The sequence below is a fragment of the Arvicola amphibius genome, chromosome 6, assembly GCF_903992535.2.
Source record: "Arvicola amphibius chromosome 6, mArvAmp1.2, whole genome shotgun sequence".
NCBI classification, from domain to species: domain Eukaryota; kingdom Metazoa; phylum Chordata; class Mammalia; order Rodentia; family Cricetidae; genus Arvicola; species Arvicola amphibius.
In genome coordinates, this window is record NC_052052.2 from 47845456 (window position 1) to 47867840 (window position 22385).

The following is a 22385-nucleotide window of genomic DNA, read 5'->3' on the forward strand; positions in this document are numbered from 1 at the left end:
ATTAGGCTTATACTTCAGCATTGCTGTTCATCACTGAAGGAAGTCAGGACAGAAACTCAAACAGGGCAGAATCCTGGAAACAGGAGCTGATAGAGGACCAGCTGGGAGCTGCTTACTGGCTTGCTTCCCAAGGCTTGCCCAGCCCACCTTCTTCTAGAACCCAGAGACTAGAAGCTCAGGGATGCCCCACCCACCATAGGCTGAGCCCTTCCCCACTGATCACTAATTGAGAAAATGCCTTACAGCTGGATCTCACAGAGGCATCTCTGCAACTGAAGCTCCTTCCTCTGACGACACTAATTTGTGACAAATTGACACACAAAACCAGCCAGTACAGCTACGCATACATTATCACCACCTCTGTGTTCCCTCATTAGTCAATCAAACAAATCGGAAACAAACAGTTCCTGAGGAAACTAAAGATTCTGACTGCTCAGCCTAATGCTTAACCCAGCACTTGCACAAGGATGGTGTTCAGTGTCTATCAAATAAGTGTTTTATTTTGCTGCCCAGTCAATCTTATCCCAAACCAGAAAATACTGATGTTTTTAAAATGCCAGTTACAACAAGAACTAAACATCTTAAGAAAAATAAGAAACTTACCAGAGTAAATCTGAATCCCTTGGGAGAGGGCTGAAGGGTCAACTTTATACATGCAGGAAGCAAGCTCAAAAATGTAAGGCAAAAGCTAAAAAGCAATAAAATGAGTTTTCTGTGATAGAAATCTAGCTAAAATAATTACTTTTTAAAATATAAGGATTATATCATTCATCAATCTAATGTGGTCCCAGATTAAACTTTATTATTTATCAAATTTTAAACTAGAATCTAAGTAAAACATACACATTGATGTATGCATACACTTTTGTACAAGATTCTAATACAAAATACAAATGTCAGCTGGCATTTAATATCATGTATAAAGATACACAGTTGCAGGTCAGTTAATAAACACTAGAAAATAAGAAAACACTACCAGGCCTAAGGAGATAACACTGTCTTTTCAACACAAATATTCATAAACTTTACTCTTGGGAGAGTCCTGGCCCTCACTCCACAAAAGTTCACAATCTGAGTTTTCAAGTCCAGAATGAACAAATTATAAGGGAGTGAGCTGTGTAGCTCTTAGTGATGGCTGAGGAGCAGGGAAGACCAAAGCCAGAAAGCCCGGGACAGCCCGGGACAGCCTGGGACAGCCAGCTCCTGGAGCCTGAGCACAGTCTGTCTCAACACAGAACCCACTGACTTGGTAACTTTTGGTGGTGTTGTAACTAGTGAGCTCACAAGGCTGAAGTTCCCGACTTCCTTTCTGTATATTTCCTGTGAGGGTGGCAGGGCCCACAAGAAAGGCATAACCCATCTGCTAACAGGCCAAGCAAAGGGGAGTCTGTCCCGGAGCCTGGCACTCAGCTGGGAGCCCCCTAAAATGGCTTAGGCCTCTTAATAGCCACCGCGGGTCAGCTACACTTCCTTCCTAAGACATTCCTGATGTCTGCCATGCGGACTTCTGGTGTGCTTAGCCAGACCCCACAACCACGGTATCCAATTCTTGAGGTAATTTCACACACAGAATAATCTCTAACTTGCTCTATTTTTCTGGCTGATGCTAGCTGCACACCTGTGACAATCATGACTCTTCAAGATAATGTTAAATCATATTTCGTCTATGTTCTATTTAAAGGAAAAACGTTCACACAAACTGGGAAGGAGAAGAGGGAGAAAGATAAAGATTAGGAGGACAAGAAGGCTAGGCAATGGTAGCGCTCGCCTTGAATCCCAGCTGGGGAGGCTGAGGCAGGAGGATCACTGAGTTGAGGTCAGCCTGGTCTTCAGAGCAAGTTCCAAGGACAGACAAGACTACACAGAAAAACCCAGTTTAAAAAAAACGAACAGAAAAAAAAATGGGGGTGGGAGGTTACAATGACAGAATTTACTGTATTAAGTGGGAGTCACTAATGGCCAGCTCAGATAAATAGCATACTACTGTAATTGGGTTGGGTTTTTTTAGATAGGGTTTGTTTCTCTGTGTAGCCCTGGCTGTCCTGGAACTCATTTTGTAGACCAAGTTGGCCTTGAGCTCACAGAGATCCACCAGCCTCTGCCTCCTGAGTGCTGGGATTTAAGACATGTACCACCATTACCCTGTTTACTGTAATATTTTTGAAGGGTAGTTTATAAAGCTCTATATATGTTAGTTACCTGATTGCTAGTTGGATGTGACGAGGCAAAATGTCCTTAATCTTCAGAAAAACGTTAATGCTGCACCAAATATTGGCTACTTTATCCTTAAAAAAAGATTTGTTAGTCTTACATTTTGGTAGAGTTGAAAGAAATATTAAATCCCATGAAGTACAGCCTATAACTTCCAGGTAATAAACTTTCAAGACATGAAACTTTCATTCACATTTATAACAAAGAATTAAACTCTTCAAGCAATAAAAAATAGATACCCACAGTCTCAAGCATTTTTCTTTTCCTTTTTTGAAATGAAGATTATGTAAAGCATTAGTAAACTATAATCCACATTCCAGTAAACTACTTGTTATTTTTCAAAAAGCAGTATACTAAGCAAAAATCTCCCCAAACTTGTAAAATAAATATTAATTACATTTGCACCATTTTATTACAAATGTAACTTTATGTCACATAATCTAATAGATCCTAGCAATGACAAGACTAATTGCTAATAAATCAAGACGCTTTAAAATGTTAGCAATTGCACTAGGCTCACTCAAGATGAAATTTGCTATTTCAGCTCCCCAGCTAGTGCAGTCCATCTCTACACAGCTGCAAACCTCACAGCTGTGCAAGCATGACATCAAGGGAGGGATGGCCTCTAACAAGATCTAGAGCAGCGGCTCCCAGCCTGTGGGTCCAGATCCTTTGGGGGTCAAACAACCCTTTCACAGGGGTTGCCTAAGATCATCCTGTATATCAGATATTTACATTACAATTCATAACAGTAGCAAAATTATTTTATAAGTAGCAACAAAAATAATTTTATGGCTAGGGTCACCACAACATGAGGAACTGTCTCTGAGGGTCATTAGGAAGCATTGGGAAGGCTGAGGAGCACTGACCTAGAGTCTCTGTGACACCCTAAATGTGTCTGACACTATTCCACACTCATCATCATAGATACTTTCTTAAATGGAAGATAAAACAACTGGCAGCTTTTATAGAAAATCAAGCTTCTCTTTACTTTGCTGTTAGGGTTATCACTTGAAATCATGACTCTGCGCCATGCCAGGCCTATGAATTTCTGACCTCAGTTTCCTATCTGTACAATATGGACAACAGCATCTTAGAGCTGTGGGGATTATAAGTCATGCAGAAGGGTTGAGCCCCTAATGAGCGATGCTAGCAACAAAGGGGATATCACCAATCTGTACCGCGACAATGTCACACACACCTCTGCCTTCACGACATTGTTTAATCTCTTTCAAAATGATTAGCCCATCCTCCTGTAAATCCACTGAAAAAATATTTTAAAGGAATTATCTATTCAAAACTTAGAAATGCTTTCTAATTCTTTTCAAAAGAAATGTTATTCAGAAGCAAATTATCTATAAATATGTTGTCTCTAAGTTTATTAAAAGACCTTTTGTTTCAGAAATAAATGGTTTGTTTAATTTAATTACTAAATCTAAATGATCAAATTACTCATGCAATAAAAGTTTAACAAGAGTGATTAAACTAGCATTAAATGAAAGATTCTCATTAAAGATTACTATGGATGAAGGTTATATATTTCAAAAGGAATTATGAGATCTTTCTGAGGCAATCGGGATTATCAGCTTAACAAATAATTGTGGCAAACTAAAAAGAGAATGTAAACCAGCACAGTGGTGGGCCTGTTAACCTGGTAGCTGCAGCATCCAATGCTCTTTTACTACAAACCAATCTGACTTAGAAAAAAAAAAGTACAACTGAATTATGAATCTAATTATGGCAAAAATATTTCATGTAAGGCCCTATTCATGTAAGGCCCTCTACAACGTGAACAGAGCCAGGGGCGCTATATTGGACTAAATAACCGACAGGGCTGACCGGAGGAGGAGGCCGAAGCTACAGCCTCTGGTAGCCCCTCCATGAGCTCCCCAAGGTAAAATGTAGGCACCGTAATAGAAGAGGGTAGGTCCATTTTTAAACATACCTCAAACAATCCACGGTCAATAGGGAAGAGTCTTCTTAGAACCTGTAGGGCGTGTTCCCTTTCTGCAAAGAAGGGCAGCCAACACAGAAGGAAGGAAGCCACGACAGTACAGGCTAACTTAATCAACAACTCAAACCTAGAACAAAGATCAGAGATGAGCAGTAAGACAGAGGAAGGCTAACAATTCCTGAAAAGTGATGTGAATATCACTTAGTACAATAACTGCAAATATAACAGTACTGTCAATCAATACTACCAATAAGATGGGAACTGTAAAAAAGACTCTCGTTTTTCCAGCCAAGGACCCACTGCAATCATAATTAGCATTTAGCTTGGATGCCATCACTACAAGCATGAAGGAATGCAGTAATAAAGAAAAATGTCAAGCAGGACGTATTTTTAATAAGTGGATGGCACTAAAGTGGGCAGCTAAGGTGACAGCACTCGGCAGCAGTGCTGGAGAGCCGGCCCACACTGCCTCCAACACGTATGCGGATCACAACAGTCCTGGAGTTACGAAGACTGCAAGGATACGTTATAAGGCGACAGCTTCCTTTTCATTCACTAATGCATAGCCAACACATTTCTAAGAATCCATCCTCCTCCAGATAAGTATGCAAATAAATTCTCTGAAAATGTTTAATTCTGTGTTTTAAAAGTCACTTACCCCTTTCCTCTGAGGCCCTTTTTATAACACTTGCCAAGTAAAAAGCAAAAAAAAGGCAGGGAATGGTAGAGCTCCATCTGTTTATAATTTAGAGCTAAGCAAAACGCCAATGACCCTAGCAGGTCCCAGTCACAAGATACTCCAAGAACACCCCACAAAGCAAAGCCAAGACTCACAGAATTATATATGTCCCGGTGTCAAGGAAAATTAGCTCAGTAATTGAGACACAGTGCTTGCATTTGATAAAACATATTTCTTGTGTGATTTAAAAATAACATGTAAACTGAAAGCTTACTTCTAAATATAACTGAAAATATCAGAGTGATAAAAAAGTATACAAAGCAACCTCAAACATATTGTCTGCTGCTAAACAGCAATGTGTAAAGGGTTAAAGAGGTTATAAATACCGACAACATAGCTTTATTCCTGTTAACTTCACGATATTATTATATACATTATTATAATAATATGCTAAATCTACAGAATGAAATACTCCGGCAGCAGTTCAGTAATGACAACAAAATTACTGCTGTCACCGTGTGCTTCTGTCAATCAGATAAAGAATCAAAAGCAAAAGAGTAGAGAGAGAAAGAAAATTTTAATTAGAAATTCAAAATGTGCCTAACAAAACAAATGGAATTTAATAGAGGTGCTAATGGCAAAGACAGAGTAATTTTCTATAAAGCGCAAAAGAGAAAAACAAACATGCAGAAGAGGGAAATAAAAAAATCTAACAGCTGGCTAATAAGTTCAGAAAGGAGAAAAGCAAGAAAGTTATCAAAGAAATTAAAGAGTATCAGCCTTTAAAAAAACAATGGATCCAGTGTCCAAAACAAGTGGGAAGAACATCGATCTGCGCCTAAGTGAACCACTGCACATTTTAGAGCCAACAGGTAAATAAAAAACAGTAATTAGGGCCAGTGAGATGTCTCAGCAGGTAAGGGGTCTGCTGTCAGGCCTGATGACCTGAGTTCAATCCCTAGAAACCACATGGTGGAAGAAAAGATTCAAATCCTGTAAACTGCCCCCGATCTCCACATGTACATACCTATACATATTACAATAAATAAATAAATAAAAGCAATTATTCTAGTAGCAATAAATACCTATACAATTATCAGCATCTCCAACAAATTCTTATAAGTGTTTTACAAATACTAATTCATTTAATTCTCAAAGAAAACCACCAAGTAAGGGTTACTGTTATTTAAAAATAAGGGAATGGAGTTAGAGGAATGATTCAAGAGTTAGGAGCACTGACTGCTTCCAGAGGACCTGAGTTCAATTCCCAGCACCAACATGGCAGCTCACAACTGTCTGTAAGTCCAGTTCTAGGGGATCAGACACAGACATGCACATAGGCAAAACACCAATGCACATAAACTAAGAATAAATTATAAAAAAGGTGTGTGTGGGGGGGGGGAATGTTGGCTGTGGTAGCATACATCTTTAATACCAGAACTAGAGAGGCAAAGGCAGGTGGATCTCTATGAGTTTAGACTAGTCTGGTCTACAGCAAATTCCAGGATAGCCAGGGCTACACAGAGACACTCTGTCCCAAAAGAAAAAAAGGAAAGAAAAAAAGAACACAAGTTAATAAAATTAGAAATAAGGAAAGAATACATAATCATTTAAAAAAATATAATCCCACAAAAATTACATAACTCAAAAACTTGAATACTTTAATTCCCTACACCTGACCTTTATCAACCCTTTATGTCAAGTGAAAAGAGTTCATATAAGTAAGTATACTAGCATGTATGAAAATAGAAGATGGCAATGCTACATGCAGTAAGCCTAGATCATAATAAATAAGTGATTTCATTTCTAATTTAATAAAGGATACTGAAAATGTCCATAGTCGATAAGAATAAGACCTGGATACAGCAATATGCATAATGCACTAGCGATCTGTGAAGAAAAACATGGTGGGTAAAGAGGTCATTACTACAGTAGAGACGTGCACTATGCGTCTAGCATGGAAGGAACGTCCATCTTCCCAAGGCACTGTTCTTCCTTAATCAAAACATCCCGTTTTCACGAGACATCTATTAAAAGCTTTCAAGAAGGCAACAGAAAACACTTTAATAAGAAGTAAAAATTACTGAAAAGAATTTTTTATCTTTTTTTTTTTAAGTTACACTACATAGCTCTGGCTGTCCTAGAACTCACTATGTCAGCCAGGCTGTCCTCAAAGTCACAGAGATGCACCGCCTCTGCCTCCCAGAGTTCAGCAATTAAAGGCACCCTCACGACCACACCCAGAAAGGCACTTTTAATAAAATGACTGGCTACCTAATCATTCTGCGTGAAATTCTCAAGTAAAGATGCTTGACAATGTCTGTGAACAGACACACAAACTTTCCCAAATGCCCACTAGCTGTCACGAGCCAGCTCAAAATTCTGACTTACAAGCTTAGCAATAAGCCCAGCGTGAGATGGGTCAACAGCGCAGTATTCTAGAGTTCGGTGCGTTCTGTTATTACTATAGAGCACTGTAAGTGAAACTGTTGTTTCTAAATGAAAATTCATCAATAGAAGATACAATATTCATTATCCTATCTACTTCCAAAGAACAGGGTTTCCTTAAAGTCAATCCTTAGTAGGTTAGTAATAACGTAAACGTTTCAGAGATGAAATGTCAGGCAGCTTTAAAACCTACCTTTCTCTTCGGTGAGATTTCTTTTAAGGAGTTGCAGTACAAGAGCACCGCTGGGATGTAAATGAGCAGATCAGCAACTAAAACTAAAAACAAGCAAACAGGACGGGTCCGTGAGGCTCTGCACCAACCACCTTCCTCCTGCAGCCTGTTAACACTACTTACAGGCAAATCCCTAACAAGTAGGCTTTTTCATTCCCTCCAGTTATAAAGGCTGCATCCCAAGATGCTTTGACTTTTCATACATTTAATCAACACGACAATGACACAGTCCCGCTCTTGCTGCTCTGGCTTGAGTGTCAAATGCACACTCAAAGCACAGGAAGACAGTCTATTCTCTCACACCTGTACACTCAAAATGCTCTGTTCTGCTCAAGTGCTACCATATACAAAAATACACAAACTTTTACTAGTCCATCCGTGTAAAGAGTTAGAGCCAAGCACGGTGTCTCATGAGCATTCAGTTATCAATCAGCAGGATGCAGTGTGAGGATGAAGCCTGGGGCTACACAATGACTTCCAAACCAGTCATGAGATAACAAGACATGACAAGATTGTCTCAAAATAAAACAAAAACAAACAAACCAAAAAACAGAAACAAAAAAGAGCTTGAGAGACTTGGGTAAGGAAGAAACTAGAAACACACACACCATTTGTCTGTGAGTGTGTGTCTGTGTGAACATAAGAAAGGATGGTGGGGGGCAACAGAACAGACACTAAACAGAAAAACAGCAACGCATAACTCCTTGTCCAGTCATTTTAGAACAAAGAAAAGAATTCTCGAATAGAATAGGACAGCACTGCTATTCAAAAAGTCTGTGTTATCCTGCTACGAGGAAAAACATTAATGCCTGGCACTCTCTGAAACTAGAATGGGCTTTAAACAGCTGCGACTCTGCGGAACGCAGATAATAGTCTGGGTGCTGAGAACTACAAGATGAACAGTCAGGAAACACCGGAAAGCACCGGGAGGAGGACAGAGTCGTGGAAGAGGGCAGACAAATACAAGTTATCTCCTGGGTGATACTCTGTAACAGGAGAACAGTGAAGAAAACAGACACTGAGTCCTCAGGCTGACTCACAAAAGGTACAAGTTAAAATTAAAGTCTTAGTTGTATAATGCTTTTAAAGAAACCAAAGCTTATTACTTCAGCGCACAGCGATGCTCCATAAACATTCATGACAGGCCGGGGAGGTTGCTCAGTGGCAGGGCTGGACTAGCATGAGCCCAGCACCACTCACACAGAGAGGAGGCTGTTTGAGTGGGCTGGTTAATGTACAAACAGCACAATGCATGAAGCACCCCTGTCAGGGCTGTCCTAAGAAAGCTGAGGGAACCTGGGATTAGGTACTAAAGCAGCAGCACAGACAAGTTCAGCTTCAGTTCCTAACCCTGAGGTTTCTGCCTCATGTACCTGAGCCTCGGCCGTTTCCTCACCTTGACATATGGGTAAGAACATGCATCTCACCTGGGTGCTCATAGGATCAGGCGAGATAACAAGGGTGAAATACACTCCTTTGCTCTTGGTTTAGAGCTTACATACACTTTTAGGCTTACAGCGTATACACATATGCATATAAAATTGTAATTATACAATTTTAAAGTCATTAGAACAATAGCTGGGCATAGTGGCACATGCATTTAATCTCAGCACTCAGGAGACAGAGACAGGTAGACCTCTGTGAGTTCTGAGACAGCCAGAGCTACACAGTGAGACACTGTCTCAAAACAAACAAAAAAAAAATGGCATTTTTATCAATTTACCCAAATTGTTTTTAAATATCAAATTGTTAACCCACTACCAAGCACTCTTTTACCTGTGGCACGCATGAAGAGCTTGTGTACCTGACTCTCGTATCCACGTGATGTGTGCAGAGCAACCCAGTCAGGATTTATAAACCCTGCCCTGTAAGTCAAAGCATAGATAATATCATGCACTTTATTCCTCTTGGCTTTAGTAATAAAGACATCTGAGAACACAGAACTCTAAGAGTTGGCTATTAACCCTGAAGCTTCACTCCTTGTCTCTGATCATGTAAACAATGCACTGAGGATATAAAACAGTATCTCATATGCCTTGCTCATTTTCCAGTAAAACCATGTAATATAAGATGCCTGACCCTTGCCATTCTGGTGTAAAAAAATAATCTGATGTCACATTACATTTCATTATTAAAAACCTACTTTGGTTGGGCAGTGGTGGCACACACCTTTAATCCCTGCACTTGGAAGGAAGAGGTAGGCGGATCTCTGTGAGTTTGAGGCCAGCCAGGTCTACAAGAGCTAGTTCCAGGACAGGCTCCAAAACTACAGAGAAACCCTGTCTGGAAAAAAAAAGAAAAGAAAAGAAAAGCATACTTTGTTTATATCCTCTTCAGTTACCATAACAACTTGCTATAGTAAACATAGTAATCATAAATTTTACACACAGTTCAGTCATTATTATTGATAAGTCTAGCCTTCAATCGTATTATAATATCCTGGACACTACAGAATATAACTAACCAACATGAGGTTTAGGAACTTACTTTCAACACATAAAAGTTTACTTTATAAAATATGAAAGAGTTAAAAGTTGAAATAATAAATCATGAAAAATGAGCTCAGGAGATACTGCAAGATATTTCTCAAATATTTGTTGACACACTTGAAGTCTAAGAGAAACGGTGCCACAGAAGTGAACAGGGTCCCCACCAAAACAGAAGTCCTCCTCTATAAACCACCTTATATTTTTAAAGGAGGCATGCCAATCCTATAGTTAAGAAGGTTATTTGGCAACACTCAGGAGGCAGAGGTCGGCAGATCTCTGAATTTGAGGCCAACCTGGTCTACAAAGCAAGTTCTAGGGCAGCCAAGGTTGCACAGAGAAATGTGGGGGGGGGGGGGGGGCAGGATTTGAACCTACAGTTTTCATTTACTTGGCTACTCCAGAAAAATGAACGTTTTCTTGTATTAGACACTGCTCAGAAGTCCATGTGCAGCTGGTAACAGCTCTATTCCAAAACAAATGTAGGTTTTGCATTCTTTCTCGCCTGTATACCACAAACATTACACAAATGTTCAAATTCTGAGTGGTTCTTAAATTTGTAATGATTGAAGCTATAAGCAATCACTCTCAAATAAACCAGACCACACTGTGTCTAAGGGTATAAATATCCAGTTACATTAGAAAATAGGAACTCACACGTATGCACATAGGAGACTGTGATAGGCCGTAAGCGGTGGGTAATCCAGTCCCCAGTACTGTAAATTGTTATCACTACTGTTAAAATACCTGGGAAAATAAAAGGCACCATTCCATTATCAATACTCAAGACATAATTTAATATCTCATGCCACTTAATTCAAATTAAGCTTAATGGTTTAACTAAGACATTAATAATTACCCTGTGACATCAAATACAAACAGTGATGCCCAGTTCCCTGGGACTTATTGTTACTCTATTCCTAGCAGACATAATAAATTAATTTCACTCATACAACAAAATATATGCAACAAAGACAGTCTGTATCTGATTCTATAACAAATTGGAAAACAGCACCTCTAATGCATAATTTAAAAAATGAAAGCCAATTTCAAAGAACACATGAAGATATGGCTTATAGAAAGAGAACAACTACATTGAGTTAGCAGGCTTAATGAACGCTTTGAGAATAACTCAACTAGCATATAAACTCCAGGCCTACAATAGAAAAGAGTCTGTGAACCAATGGGGAAAACCTGTCTAGAGTCCATAAAAGTGCCCAGCTCCTTCAGTTACAGATGTGAAGGAATTATAAAAAAAAAAAAAACCACTGTGCCTCTAAAATGAAAATTAAGTTTATATAAATATATTTCTTGGTTATGTCCTTTCGAGCTAAGCAACTTCTTCCATCCACTTACTCTCACCCTCAGGAACAATTTATGGTAATACAGATGAAACTACATAACCCACAAATACGTGCTCATACGTTGTTGCAAACGGGTCACAAGCTCTCACGTCTCTAACTTAGCGACTAACGTTAGCACTCGAGACTCTCATCAAGGGGAGGATCTAGCCCACCTAAACTGAGGAGCTGTTGGCAGTTGATGGCTGCTAGGAAAGGGAGGTCAGATGTCTGGTAGGGTGCCCATGCTCAGTGGATGGCCCTACCCAGGTGAACTCGCTGGCAGCAGTAACTGGATACAGTGGGTTACAAAAGGAAGACATTAAGTTAGAGCGAGATTAAGACAGAGCAGCCTCTGGGAGAAGCTGGAGTAGGGAGTATGAAATTCTCAAAGAATACATTACAAATGTATTTAAAGGGATCTCCATCGAGTACCCTATTATTCATACCCTGATTTGCTTTCCTTTAAATGTAGGCATGTATAGAGCTACAGTAAGCTATAAGTAAAATGCTGAAAGCATACTAGAAAGCTAAATGATGTGGGTGGGTGCTGCGGTACAGTACAGCTGGTGGCAGCTGGATGCTCCAGCAGAAACACCCACAGGAACATCCTGAGTCCTGTGTGTGGCTAGCATGAAAAGCCAAAAAGCAGTGTCTTCTCCGCGTGAGCTGCAGGTGCTCTGCACAGCTTGAATCTGCCAGGAAAAATGGTGCACAAGGGTTCAGTTCTCTAGGAAGGGCTGCCTGATGACAGGCACCAACTGTGTTACTTCCAAACTCGTACTACCAGAGGGCACACTGCACGATGCTTCACTGCATCGCCTCACGAAGCTGTTCAAGCACTGAGTTAAACATGTAAAGCCGTCAAGTTACCGTGGCAAAGCCTAAGTGCTTAGCAGTAGCTCTAATTGGCCACCAACCACCAAACTACTGGGATAGACACAGCGATGGGAAGTCACCAAGACATTCAAGACTACACTTTGACCCAAACAAGTTGATTGGGTTTCTAGCTTATAAAAAAAAAAAGGCTACTTGGGCTGGAGAGATGGCTCAGAGGTTAAGAGCATTGCCTGCTCTTCCAAAGGTCCTGAGTTCAATTCCCAGCAACCACATGGTGGCTCACAACCACCTGTAATGAGGTCTGGTGCCCTCTTCTGGCCTGAAGGCATACACACAGACAGAATATTATATACATAATAAAAAAATATAAAAAAAAGAAAAGGCTACTTTACTTCAACCTTGAAATTCACTAGAGATAAGCGAAAGAGGAGCTGCAGAGACAGTGAGCTGTGAAAATGCAGACTGACTATCAGGAAAGAAGGTAATGGTAAGGACTATGTGACCCACTCTTAGGGTAATTCCTAATAGAGGGAGCCAGCTCATGGGCACATTGCCTATAAACACAGCTACTCAGGACAAGGCAGTAGAATTACATTCAAGGCCAGTCTGGACTACACAGTGGGACTACCTAAAGGGGGGCGGGGAAGAAAAAAAAAGAAGCTTGGAAGAAGATGGCTGTGTAGCTGTGTAGCTTGGCCTGCAGTCCTTGTCTAGCATGAACGGTGTGATGGTTCAAATAGGAATGACTCCCATGGTATCCCAGCATGAGACAGGTGACTTCAAGGCCAGCCTGGTCTACAAAGGGAGTTCCAGGACCGCCAGAGCTGCTATACAGAGGAACCCTGTCTTGAAAAAAAAAAAAAAAAAAAAAAAAGAAACAAAACAAAAAATAAAAAGAATGGCTCCCATAGGCTCATATATTTCATCAGGAAGTGGAAGAAAGATTAGGTATGCTCTTGATGGAGGAGGTGTGCCCTCATTGGAGGAAGTGTGTTAGCTGGCGGTGGGCTATTAGGTTTCTAAAGCCCATGCTAGGCCCAGTTCTCTTTCTGCTGCAGATCAGAATGTAGCTATGGGCTACTGCTCTATCTTCTCTCATATGTGGGTCCTAAATTTTAACTCTCACATATACATACACATATGAAGGTGTAGGTCAAGAAATCAGAAAGAGGACCATGAGAGGAGAAAAGATCTCAAGGGGTGGACTAAGGGGGTGGGGCTGGAGACACGGCTCATCAGTTAAGGTATGTATTGCTCTTGGAGAGAACCAGTGTTCAGTCCCCAGCACTCATAAGGAGAGGCTCACAAGTGCCTGTAACCAGCTCCAGGGGACCCAACATTGTCTTCTAGGCTCAATCATGTACACGCCCACACACAGAAACATAAAAAATTTAAATTCCTTTTCAAAGAAGGGGCTATGGAATATGTAAGACGTGACAGCAGAAAAGGGAGCTCTTGGCTGGGGAGAAAGGGAACCAGGAAGAGTGAGGGAGAGAAGAGAGGGGAGTGGGCAAGGGTGGTAAGAACAAAGTACATGCAAAAATGCCTCAATAAACCCTTGCTCACTGGGCGTTGGTGGTGCATGCCTTTAGTCCCAGCACTTGGGAGAGGGGCAGGTGGATCTCTGTGAGTGTGAGGCTAGACTGGACTACAAAGTCAGTTCCAGGATAGACAGGGCTGTTACACAGAGAAATCCTGTCTCAAAACAAAACAAAAAACAAAAACAAACAAAAAAAAACCCAAACAAACAAACAGGAAAACCATTGCTGACCAGGGAACTATGCAGACAGTCACTTCCACTGTGACAAAGTCAGACGAGGGCTGATCATCTGCAGAGGACAGGGACCTGGACTCAGGCAGTCTGTGGGCACCTGCACTCTTCTGGGAGACTGCGAAAGCTCCAGGTGGATGTGTCTGCGGGATTAAGGTTGACCACCACTGCTTTAGTGGTTGGGAATAACGGCAAATGTCTATGATGTTCTACAAAACAGGAGATCCATACAAACCATACCATGTACAAAAATAAGACCATGTATGAAAGGACAAACGACCACTCCTCCCTTCGAGAGAGGGTCATGAGGGTCTCCCTCGTGTTGGGACCCACATTAGACGCAGAATACTCAGAGGAGGCCAAAGGGACAGAAGTAAATTCTTCAGTAGAAAACAAATTCAAATCTTCTTATTCCTTTTCAGCCCCACACATACAGCCAGTTACTATTGCCAAGACGTTTCTGCTTTTACCTAGAGCTGACGCCACAGTAAGCTTTAGTGAATAAGGCATAGGTAAAAATACTGCCCACTCATCCTTACATCCATCCAGAGGGGTTTCCAACATACACAGCCTTCTTGCATCCAACTTCAAGTTTAGGGCTGGCAAGATGGCTCAGGTAAAAGTGCTTGTACGGAGGCCTGACACGCTGGGTTTGATCCTTGGAACCTTTGTAAATGTGGCGGGAGAAAACCAACTCTACATGTCCCCTGACAGCCATGGGCACACTGTGGCATGAGCACACCCCCACGTCATCACACATGATGAGAATAAACAAAACTTAAAGATTTCTAAAAATTAGAAGTTCTAGATTAACAGTATGTCCTAGCTAACCCAGCGTGCTTATGGAGGATTTTCAGGACTGTGGAACTTCAAAGAAGACATGCAATATGAATGAACATGCAACATGTATGAAGCTCAATATGGAAAAGATGAAAAAAATAGTGTTCTTCTTTTAAATACCTTCATATAATCTATATTAACTATGATCAACAGTAAAACAAACCAAAATTATCCATACCATTCTTTTACTGGCAAATTAAAGGTAATTTCTTGCCAGTGTCTCTGAGCTTCATAATCACCGAACATTGGGGGTCTTCCAGCACCTAGAACGGAAAGCAAAAAGAGGGTAAAAACGGACTTTTGGCTTACAAAGTTGTTTTTTATTGTATTTCCTTATAAGAATGCCCTTTATCACAAGGGCAATGCAAGCTAGGGAAAGAACACAAGAGCTACCAAAGGCAGAGATGAGGCCTGAGCCCAGTACTGCTGTCACCCAGTGACCACGTGATGGGCAGGCCCTTACTCTCCCTCCATCAGGAGCCACAGTCTACTCAGAGATCTGCTGGGGCAAACAGCCAGTGCAGAGCCTGGCAGAGCAGACACGCGGTAAGCAGGGCCACCACAGCGCCACTCAGCTCTGACAAGCACAGGCGTCTATGGCTGCGGCTGCTTTTTGTTTTTTCCATTTTTATTTGCTAGCAGTGACGGTGCACACCTTTAATCCCAGCACTGGGAAGGCAGAGGCAGGATGACCTCTACGAATGCAAGGACAGTCTGGTCTACACAGTGAGTTCCAGGCCAGTCAGGGATATACAGTGAGACTGTTTCAAACAAATACATAAACAAAACAAAACAAACAAAAAAAACTCAAGAACATTTGTGTGTGGGGGGGGGGGGTGTGTAAAATGTATAGAAGTTAAAGAACAACTCTTAAGGGAGTCTTTCCTGCCACCTTGTGGGGTACAGAGATGAAACTTGAATTGTCCAGCATGCATGAAAGCACCTCTACTCAACATGCCAGCCACCATGTTTACTTTTACTTCATGAGAAAAACTGGTCTGAATATAAAATGTCACATATATGTCATATTTGAGCACTTAGTCCACAGCTGGCGGAGCTGTTCTGGAAAGCTGTGGAACCTTTGAGGCAGAGACTTGAGGAAGTGTGTCACTGGGGCAGGGCCTTGAGGCCTGCTAGCCAGAGCCCCTCCAGTCCTCTCCTCTTCCCAGTGGGGATTCAGTGTGAGCAGTGATCCCGCTCCTGCCTCAAACTCTTCTCCCACGGGGTTTCTTCTCAGGCATTTGGTCACCACAATAGGAAAAGTAACAACACAAATACTTCAGGAAAGTACCATAAATTAACAACAAACATCTGTACTTACAAACTGAAAATAAAAAATATAAGGCCAAACACGGAATTAAAAACAGGCTCTGTACTGACAAAGGTCAGCCTGTACTATCAAATGATTTGTACCAATGCTCAAAGGCTGCTGAGATGTCTAGGCAGCTAAAGAAATTCGGCGCCAAACTTGAGGCCAATCCCTGGAACCCACATGCAACCAGAGAACCAACTACAAAGTTGTCCTGACTTCCACACACCAAGCACTGTGGCACATGCAGCACACACAATAAATAAGCAAATAAATGTTTAAAGATAAAACAGCTTGTAATTTGCTTTTTGTAAATAAGGGATAAACCTTTAATAACTAACATATATGTCATAGTGCTAGATACAGTAATCCTATGAACTAAGTGTTATGATTTACCTTATTCAAAGACTGGGAAAAGAGGAAATATTAACACAAATAGTCAAAAGCAGGGAACATATAAACACAGCAGGTTGACTCTAAAATCCATTCTTATTTTGTTTTGAATCTTATTTTAAAGAAGTAAACTACTTAAATGGTTTATTTTTATTTTATGTGCATTGGTATTCTGCCTGAGTCTGCGTCTGAGTGAGGGTGTTGGATCCCCTGGAACTGGAGTTACAGTTATGAACTGTCATGTGGGTATCAGGAATCGAACCCAGGTCCTCAGAAGAGCAGCCAGTGTTCTGAACCACTGAGCCTTCTCTCCAGCCCCTAAAACCCATTCTTAACTCCAATCCTATCATGCCCACACAGATGACAGATCTCTATAGCAACTATCAAACACCCTATGTAACTAGCAGTTGACTACTGAACTGTGAGGAAGCCCAACAAGGTACATTAGAGTCACAGGCTTTTTAAGGCAGCAACAAGGTAGAAAACAAAACCTCCACGTACACTTCTAATCTAGCCGGAAGGTGTGTCACTGTGATTAATGACAGACCCCTGCTCACTGAACTCAAACCCAGATTTTCTCCAGATTTAGCAACATTCGTTGTTTGCACTTGCTAGCTGCACTCGACCAGTATTCTCTGAAAGCTAAAATCCTAAGGAGACGATCTGCAATTACGGGAAAAGCTGACAGCTCTCCAGCATGTCACTGAGTAACTGGCGCAAGAATCAACCCACAGCACAAACACATTTGCTGTGGAGCAATCTTTGTACAGCGTAACTATGTATTACCCTCACTGGTTAATAAAGAGCTGACTGGCCTATAGCTGGGCAGAATAAGAAAAGGTGGAAGAACCAGACTAAGAGAATTCTGGAAAGAATAAGGGCAGAGTCAGGGGAGTCTATTGAGCCGTAGATAAAGCAGATGAACATGTGCACTGAGTAAAGGTAACCAGGTCAAGTAAAAGAATGCAGATTAAAAGATATGGGTTAATTTAAGTTATAAGAGCTAGTTAGAAACAAGCCTAAGCTATGGGCTAAGCATTTATAATTAATAAGTCTCAATGTGGTTATTTGGGAACCAGCTGGTGGGGCAGAAAATCCATCTACACACACTTGTACACACACAACTCCCGTCTCTCACATGAGCCATGCTTACTCATCTTCGTGTCTGCAGCATGTGTTCACCTCGTGTCTCCCAACAGCACCTGACAATGCCCAGCACTTGATACAGCAGAGACGGTGAACCGGTTGGTGCGACACAGCAAGGCGTCTAATTCAAAACCCGTGAGCCCTTCATTTCCCACTTAATGAGTACTCAGCATCCATTTGTGATGGCAGACTAACTATGCCAAGGCTGTCTGAATATAAAGTTCAGGTATTGGCTCTGCCCCCAACACCTTTCCTTCCGGAACTTTGAAACTTCTGTTCACCCTGCTCGCTCTCTATTCTCTGCATATCTTCTATCAACTCATATATGCTGCCTTCAAAAAAACACCTCAGGAACCAGGGAGATAGCTCCACAGGTGAAGTGTTTGCCACTGAATCCTGCCAGCCTGGGTTTGATCCCTGGAACCCACACAAAAAGCTGGATGTGGCAGCACACGTATGTAATCCCAGTGTCTCTGAAGCAAGACCAGAGGCAGAGACACAATTATCCAGAAGCCATGGGTCGGCCACCCTGCAACAGTAAGAGAAGTCTGCCTTGATGAGGCAGCAGGGAGAAGAGGCTACTCAAAGCTGCCTCGCAGCTACCCACACTCACATACTAGGGTGTAGCTGTGTGAGTGTGCCTAGCGTGTGCAAGGTTCGATCCCTCACACCAAAGCATTAACAAAATGTTGAGCTGTGTGTAAGATAAGAATCACTTCAAAAGCTAGGAATGGATGGGGCAGAGATGATAGTGCATGCCTTAATCCCAACACTTGGGAGGCAGAGGCAGGCAAGTCTGTGAGTTTGAGACTCACCTGGTCTACTTCAGGCTAGCCAGGGCTACACAGTGAGACTCTGCTCCCCTCCCCCAAAAAAATTAGGCACAGGGGTCCATGCTTTTAATTCCAGTACTCAGTAGAGGACAAGAGTTCAAGGCCATTCTTGGCTGCACAGGCTAGGCCAGCCTAGGCTACACAAGCCTTGTCTCAAAACAAACAAACAAACAAAATCATTTCAAATCCCGAACCCCCATGAGTCTCCCCTTACACATTAAAATATAAATGGTGAATTACTGACTTCTCGTGATATGTGTACTTTCCAGATCATGTTTGTCATACGGCTACACTACTTCCCGATTGATTACCAAGTAGAAATTTTAGTTACTGGAACAGAAAAAAAAAAGTTTTCCATAAATCAAAGTAAGCAACATGTTAAACATGTAGTAATTGTAAAATGTACTCAATTAAATCAATAGGAAGAGAAAACTGATTTCTTCTAATTGTAAGATACGGCATGATAGGAATCTTTGTAGTCCCATGGTAGGTTGGGCCCAAACCGCTGCTAGCGACAAAGTACACCACCAGAAAGCTGGCGTGTGAAACTTTTTGTCTGTTTTTTTTTAAGGGGAGTTTTTTCTTTTTTCTTTTTTTAAGATTTATTTATTACTTATGTATACAGTGTTCTGCCTGCCTGTATCCCTGCAGTCAGAAGAGGGCACCAGAACTTATTACAGATGGTTGTGAGCCATGTGGTTACTGGGAATTAAACTCAGGACCTCTGGAAGAGCAGCCAGTGCTCTTAACCTCTGAGCCATCTCTCCAGGCCCCGGGTATGGAGTTTTATTAAAAAGGAGGAAAAAGAGAATGAGAGAAGGACAGAGAGACAGAGAAAGAGGGAGAAGAGAGAGAGAGAAGGAGGAGGAGGGAAGGAGAGAGGGGAGAAAGAGGGAGGGAGGGAAGGAGGGGAAGAGGAGAAGCCAGAAGGAAAGTAAGAGATCAGGAGTGGACAAGCTTGTTTCTTAAAGGGACCTTTGCTTATAGTGGAAGTGTCTGCCATAAGCCGAGGGGGGGGGGGGCGGGCAGGGCCAAGGTGTGCCTGGATACTAACACTAATAAATTCTTAAAAGAAAAGATTACTCCAAGAGTTTTTATGTTTTTCACATGTGATATGGACATGTGTATGTGAATCCAGCCCAACGAACACAAACCACTAGATATATGGTGTCTTTGGGAAGTGAGATGAGTTAATTTTTTCTTTTTTCAATGCCCTTAGGATAACAAAGTCAGAAAAGAGTCCAGGTAATGTCCTATACCTGGAAAAAGACATCAAACTCTCTAATTTCCTAAAACTCCTCTAGAAATCGTGTGGTCTACGTGGAAGAATTGATTGTGCTCTCTAGCAAACAGAAGAATGGATAATGACTCTCTTCAGGGTTGGGGAACAAGTTTTTATCCAGAGTCTGACCTACTTCAATAAATTCAGCTGACACTGGCTATGAAATTAGTACTTAAGTTTCTAAAACTGCTAAAATGCCCTCAAAGCAAGCCAGAAGGACAGCCCAACTGCGCCTGTGGGAGCTGCACTCAGAAGAGCAAAAGGATCCCTTCCACAGTGATTAATTCTACATACTTACTCATGTGAGATTCAGAACAACATGGAGAAGACACACAATGTGCGTTTACAGAACCTCAATATTGCCAGGCTCCTAGGAAAATGGGATTAAGTAGCACTAAAAATCTTCATTTTATTAATTGCTAAATTATTCAAAATTGTGTTTAAATATAAAGAATAAGCAGCTGTCAACAACACATACTTTACAGTCAGCTTTAAACAGTCTAAGAGAAACTGAGCTGACAACATTTTTCCATGAATTTCTTTCTTATTTCAGGTAAGAGCATTTATGTAACCTCTCACAAACATCAAAAAAATGGAAACATCAAATGAACTCTACCAATTAAATCACATGCTGTCATGATTTTTAATAACTGATATTTTGCAATAAATGATTTTAATGATATCTTCCTCAGCTACAAATATGACTTGCGGTGGGGGTCGGGGAGAACTAACAAAGAATCGTCTCCCTCAAGTATTATAGTACTCTGGATGGAATGTAAGGGGCACTGTATATCTCTGTGAGAGGTGACAGACTGGCCGGGCAGTGGTGGTGCACGCTTTTAATCCCAGCACTGGGGGGGAGGGGGCATGAAAGAGATAGGATCTCTCTGAGTTCAAGGCCAGCCTGGTCTACAGAAATCCTATCACTAAAATAAGAACCTGCCTATTCCCCACAGGTTGTTTAATGCAACATACAACATTCAGCATCTTAGTTCTATGAAAAGCAACACTAAAAATATAAAGAGAATAAATTTTAGAAAAAATTAAATTACAATATCATATTTAAGTAATCTGCCTAAATGACATATACATTTCAAAGAAACAAATAATTCAGTAAAAGGAATATACACTAGCCTGAACTTCTATACTTGAGTGTGACAGGGATTTGGACGTACTACCCAAAGTGACACAATGCAGAGATTAAGCTGAGGCTATCTGAAAAACAGCAGGCACAGACAGGTCTCTCTGACCTTTCCCCAGAGCAGGTCACAAGACCACCAGGCAAGAAGTGCTCTGGAGTATCCTTACCTCCAAAAACTGGAAGGCCAGGCCACAAGAAGCAAGAAACTATCTGTTCATATCACTTCTGACTTTGTTTCTGGTTGTTGTTTGAGATGGCTTCTCAAGTAGCTCCAGTTGATTTTTTAAACTCTGCTAATGAAGGATGACCTTGAACTCCTGGTCCTCCTGTCCCAGTGCTGAGACTATAGTGTGAGCCAACACACCTAGCCTATGTGGCAACAGGGACTGAGCCTGTCTACTCTTTATCAGACGTAGTGCAAAACACCCAGGTTTAAGAGTTTCTTTGGTTTCTTTCCTCACGAAGGCTCCCATGTCACATAAAGCTTACACTGAACAAATCTGCATGGTTATCTGCTAACTTGTCTTTTGTTACACATGCTCTAACAGAAAACTTATAAGGGTTGAAGGAAAAGGATTTTTTTTCTCTCCAACAAATGTTTTCTGATTACACTCTTAAAAGAAAATAAACAAGAAGAAAAATAAATCTATTTAAAAAAATTAAAACAAATAAATTAAATATTTATTGTATGTGTGCTTTGAGCGTAGGTATGCATGTGGACCACGTGCATGTGGGCGTCCTGGAGGTCAGAAGAGGGCATCACATCTCCTGGAACTAGAGTTACAGGCAGTTGTGAGCTGCACAGTACGGAACTAAACCCAGGTTCTCTGCAAGAGCAGCAAGTGCTCTTAACTGCTGAGACATCTGTCCATCTCCCATGAATTAGCCCTCTTAACTTCCTGTGTTACAGCTCTTCACATGTGGGGCTGGAGATGGATGGTGACGCTGTGCACGCCTAGCATGTGAGGCCCTGGGTTCCATCCACAGCATTGGGGGAGAATAAAGTTGCGGCTAAGATGATGGTTTGGGTGGCAATGTGCTTACCACACAGGCATGAGAACCTGAGTGTGGATCCCCAGCACCCACATAAAATATTAGCACACGCCCTTTTCCTCACTAAGTTACAGAGGCTGCCATTTTGTTGCTATAGCTAGGCAATGGGGGGGTGGGTGGGCTTACATGACTCTTTACATCCCTCCTTTGTTCTGTTTGTTTGCCTGGTCATTGACCTAAGCCATAGAACCAGCTCCATGAAACAATACTTAGAATACTTAGAATAAACGTGGTGTGCACACTGTGGCTACTGCACATAGACAATTCTATTTGCCTCACCTCACCCTACTCCAAATTCTAGGATGCTTCTAGAACTCGAATTTGCTCTTAAAAACAAGTATGACCTTTGGACCTTCCTGCTCACCATCGGTCTGATTCATTTGTCTCAACACACACACACACACACACACACACACCCTGTATTCTT

General features: G+C 41.5%; 1 protein-coding gene across 2 annotated transcripts in view; it reads right to left on the reverse strand.

The window, feature by feature from the left end:
* Window positions 1-22385, reverse strand: part of Alg6 (ALG6 alpha-1,3-glucosyltransferase) — a 40393-nt gene that overhangs the window by 10760 nt on the left and 7248 nt on the right. For both annotated transcript variants that reach the window (XM_038335284.1, XM_038335285.1), the window contains exons 3-11: window positions 14980-15064; window positions 10668-10757; window positions 9301-9389; window positions 7486-7568; window positions 6670-6734; window positions 4824-5009; window positions 4157-4292; window positions 2200-2285; window positions 604-688 (exon numbers count right to left, since the gene is read on the reverse strand). In XM_038335284.1, the coding sequence (XP_038191212.1) occupies window positions 604-688; window positions 2200-2285; window positions 4157-4292; window positions 4824-5009; window positions 6670-6734; window positions 7486-7568; window positions 9301-9389; window positions 10668-10757; window positions 14980-15064 (905 nt within the window). The remainder of the gene's footprint in view (window positions 1-603; window positions 689-2199; window positions 2286-4156; window positions 4293-4823; window positions 5010-6669; window positions 6735-7485; window positions 7569-9300; window positions 9390-10667; window positions 10758-14979; window positions 15065-22385) is intronic.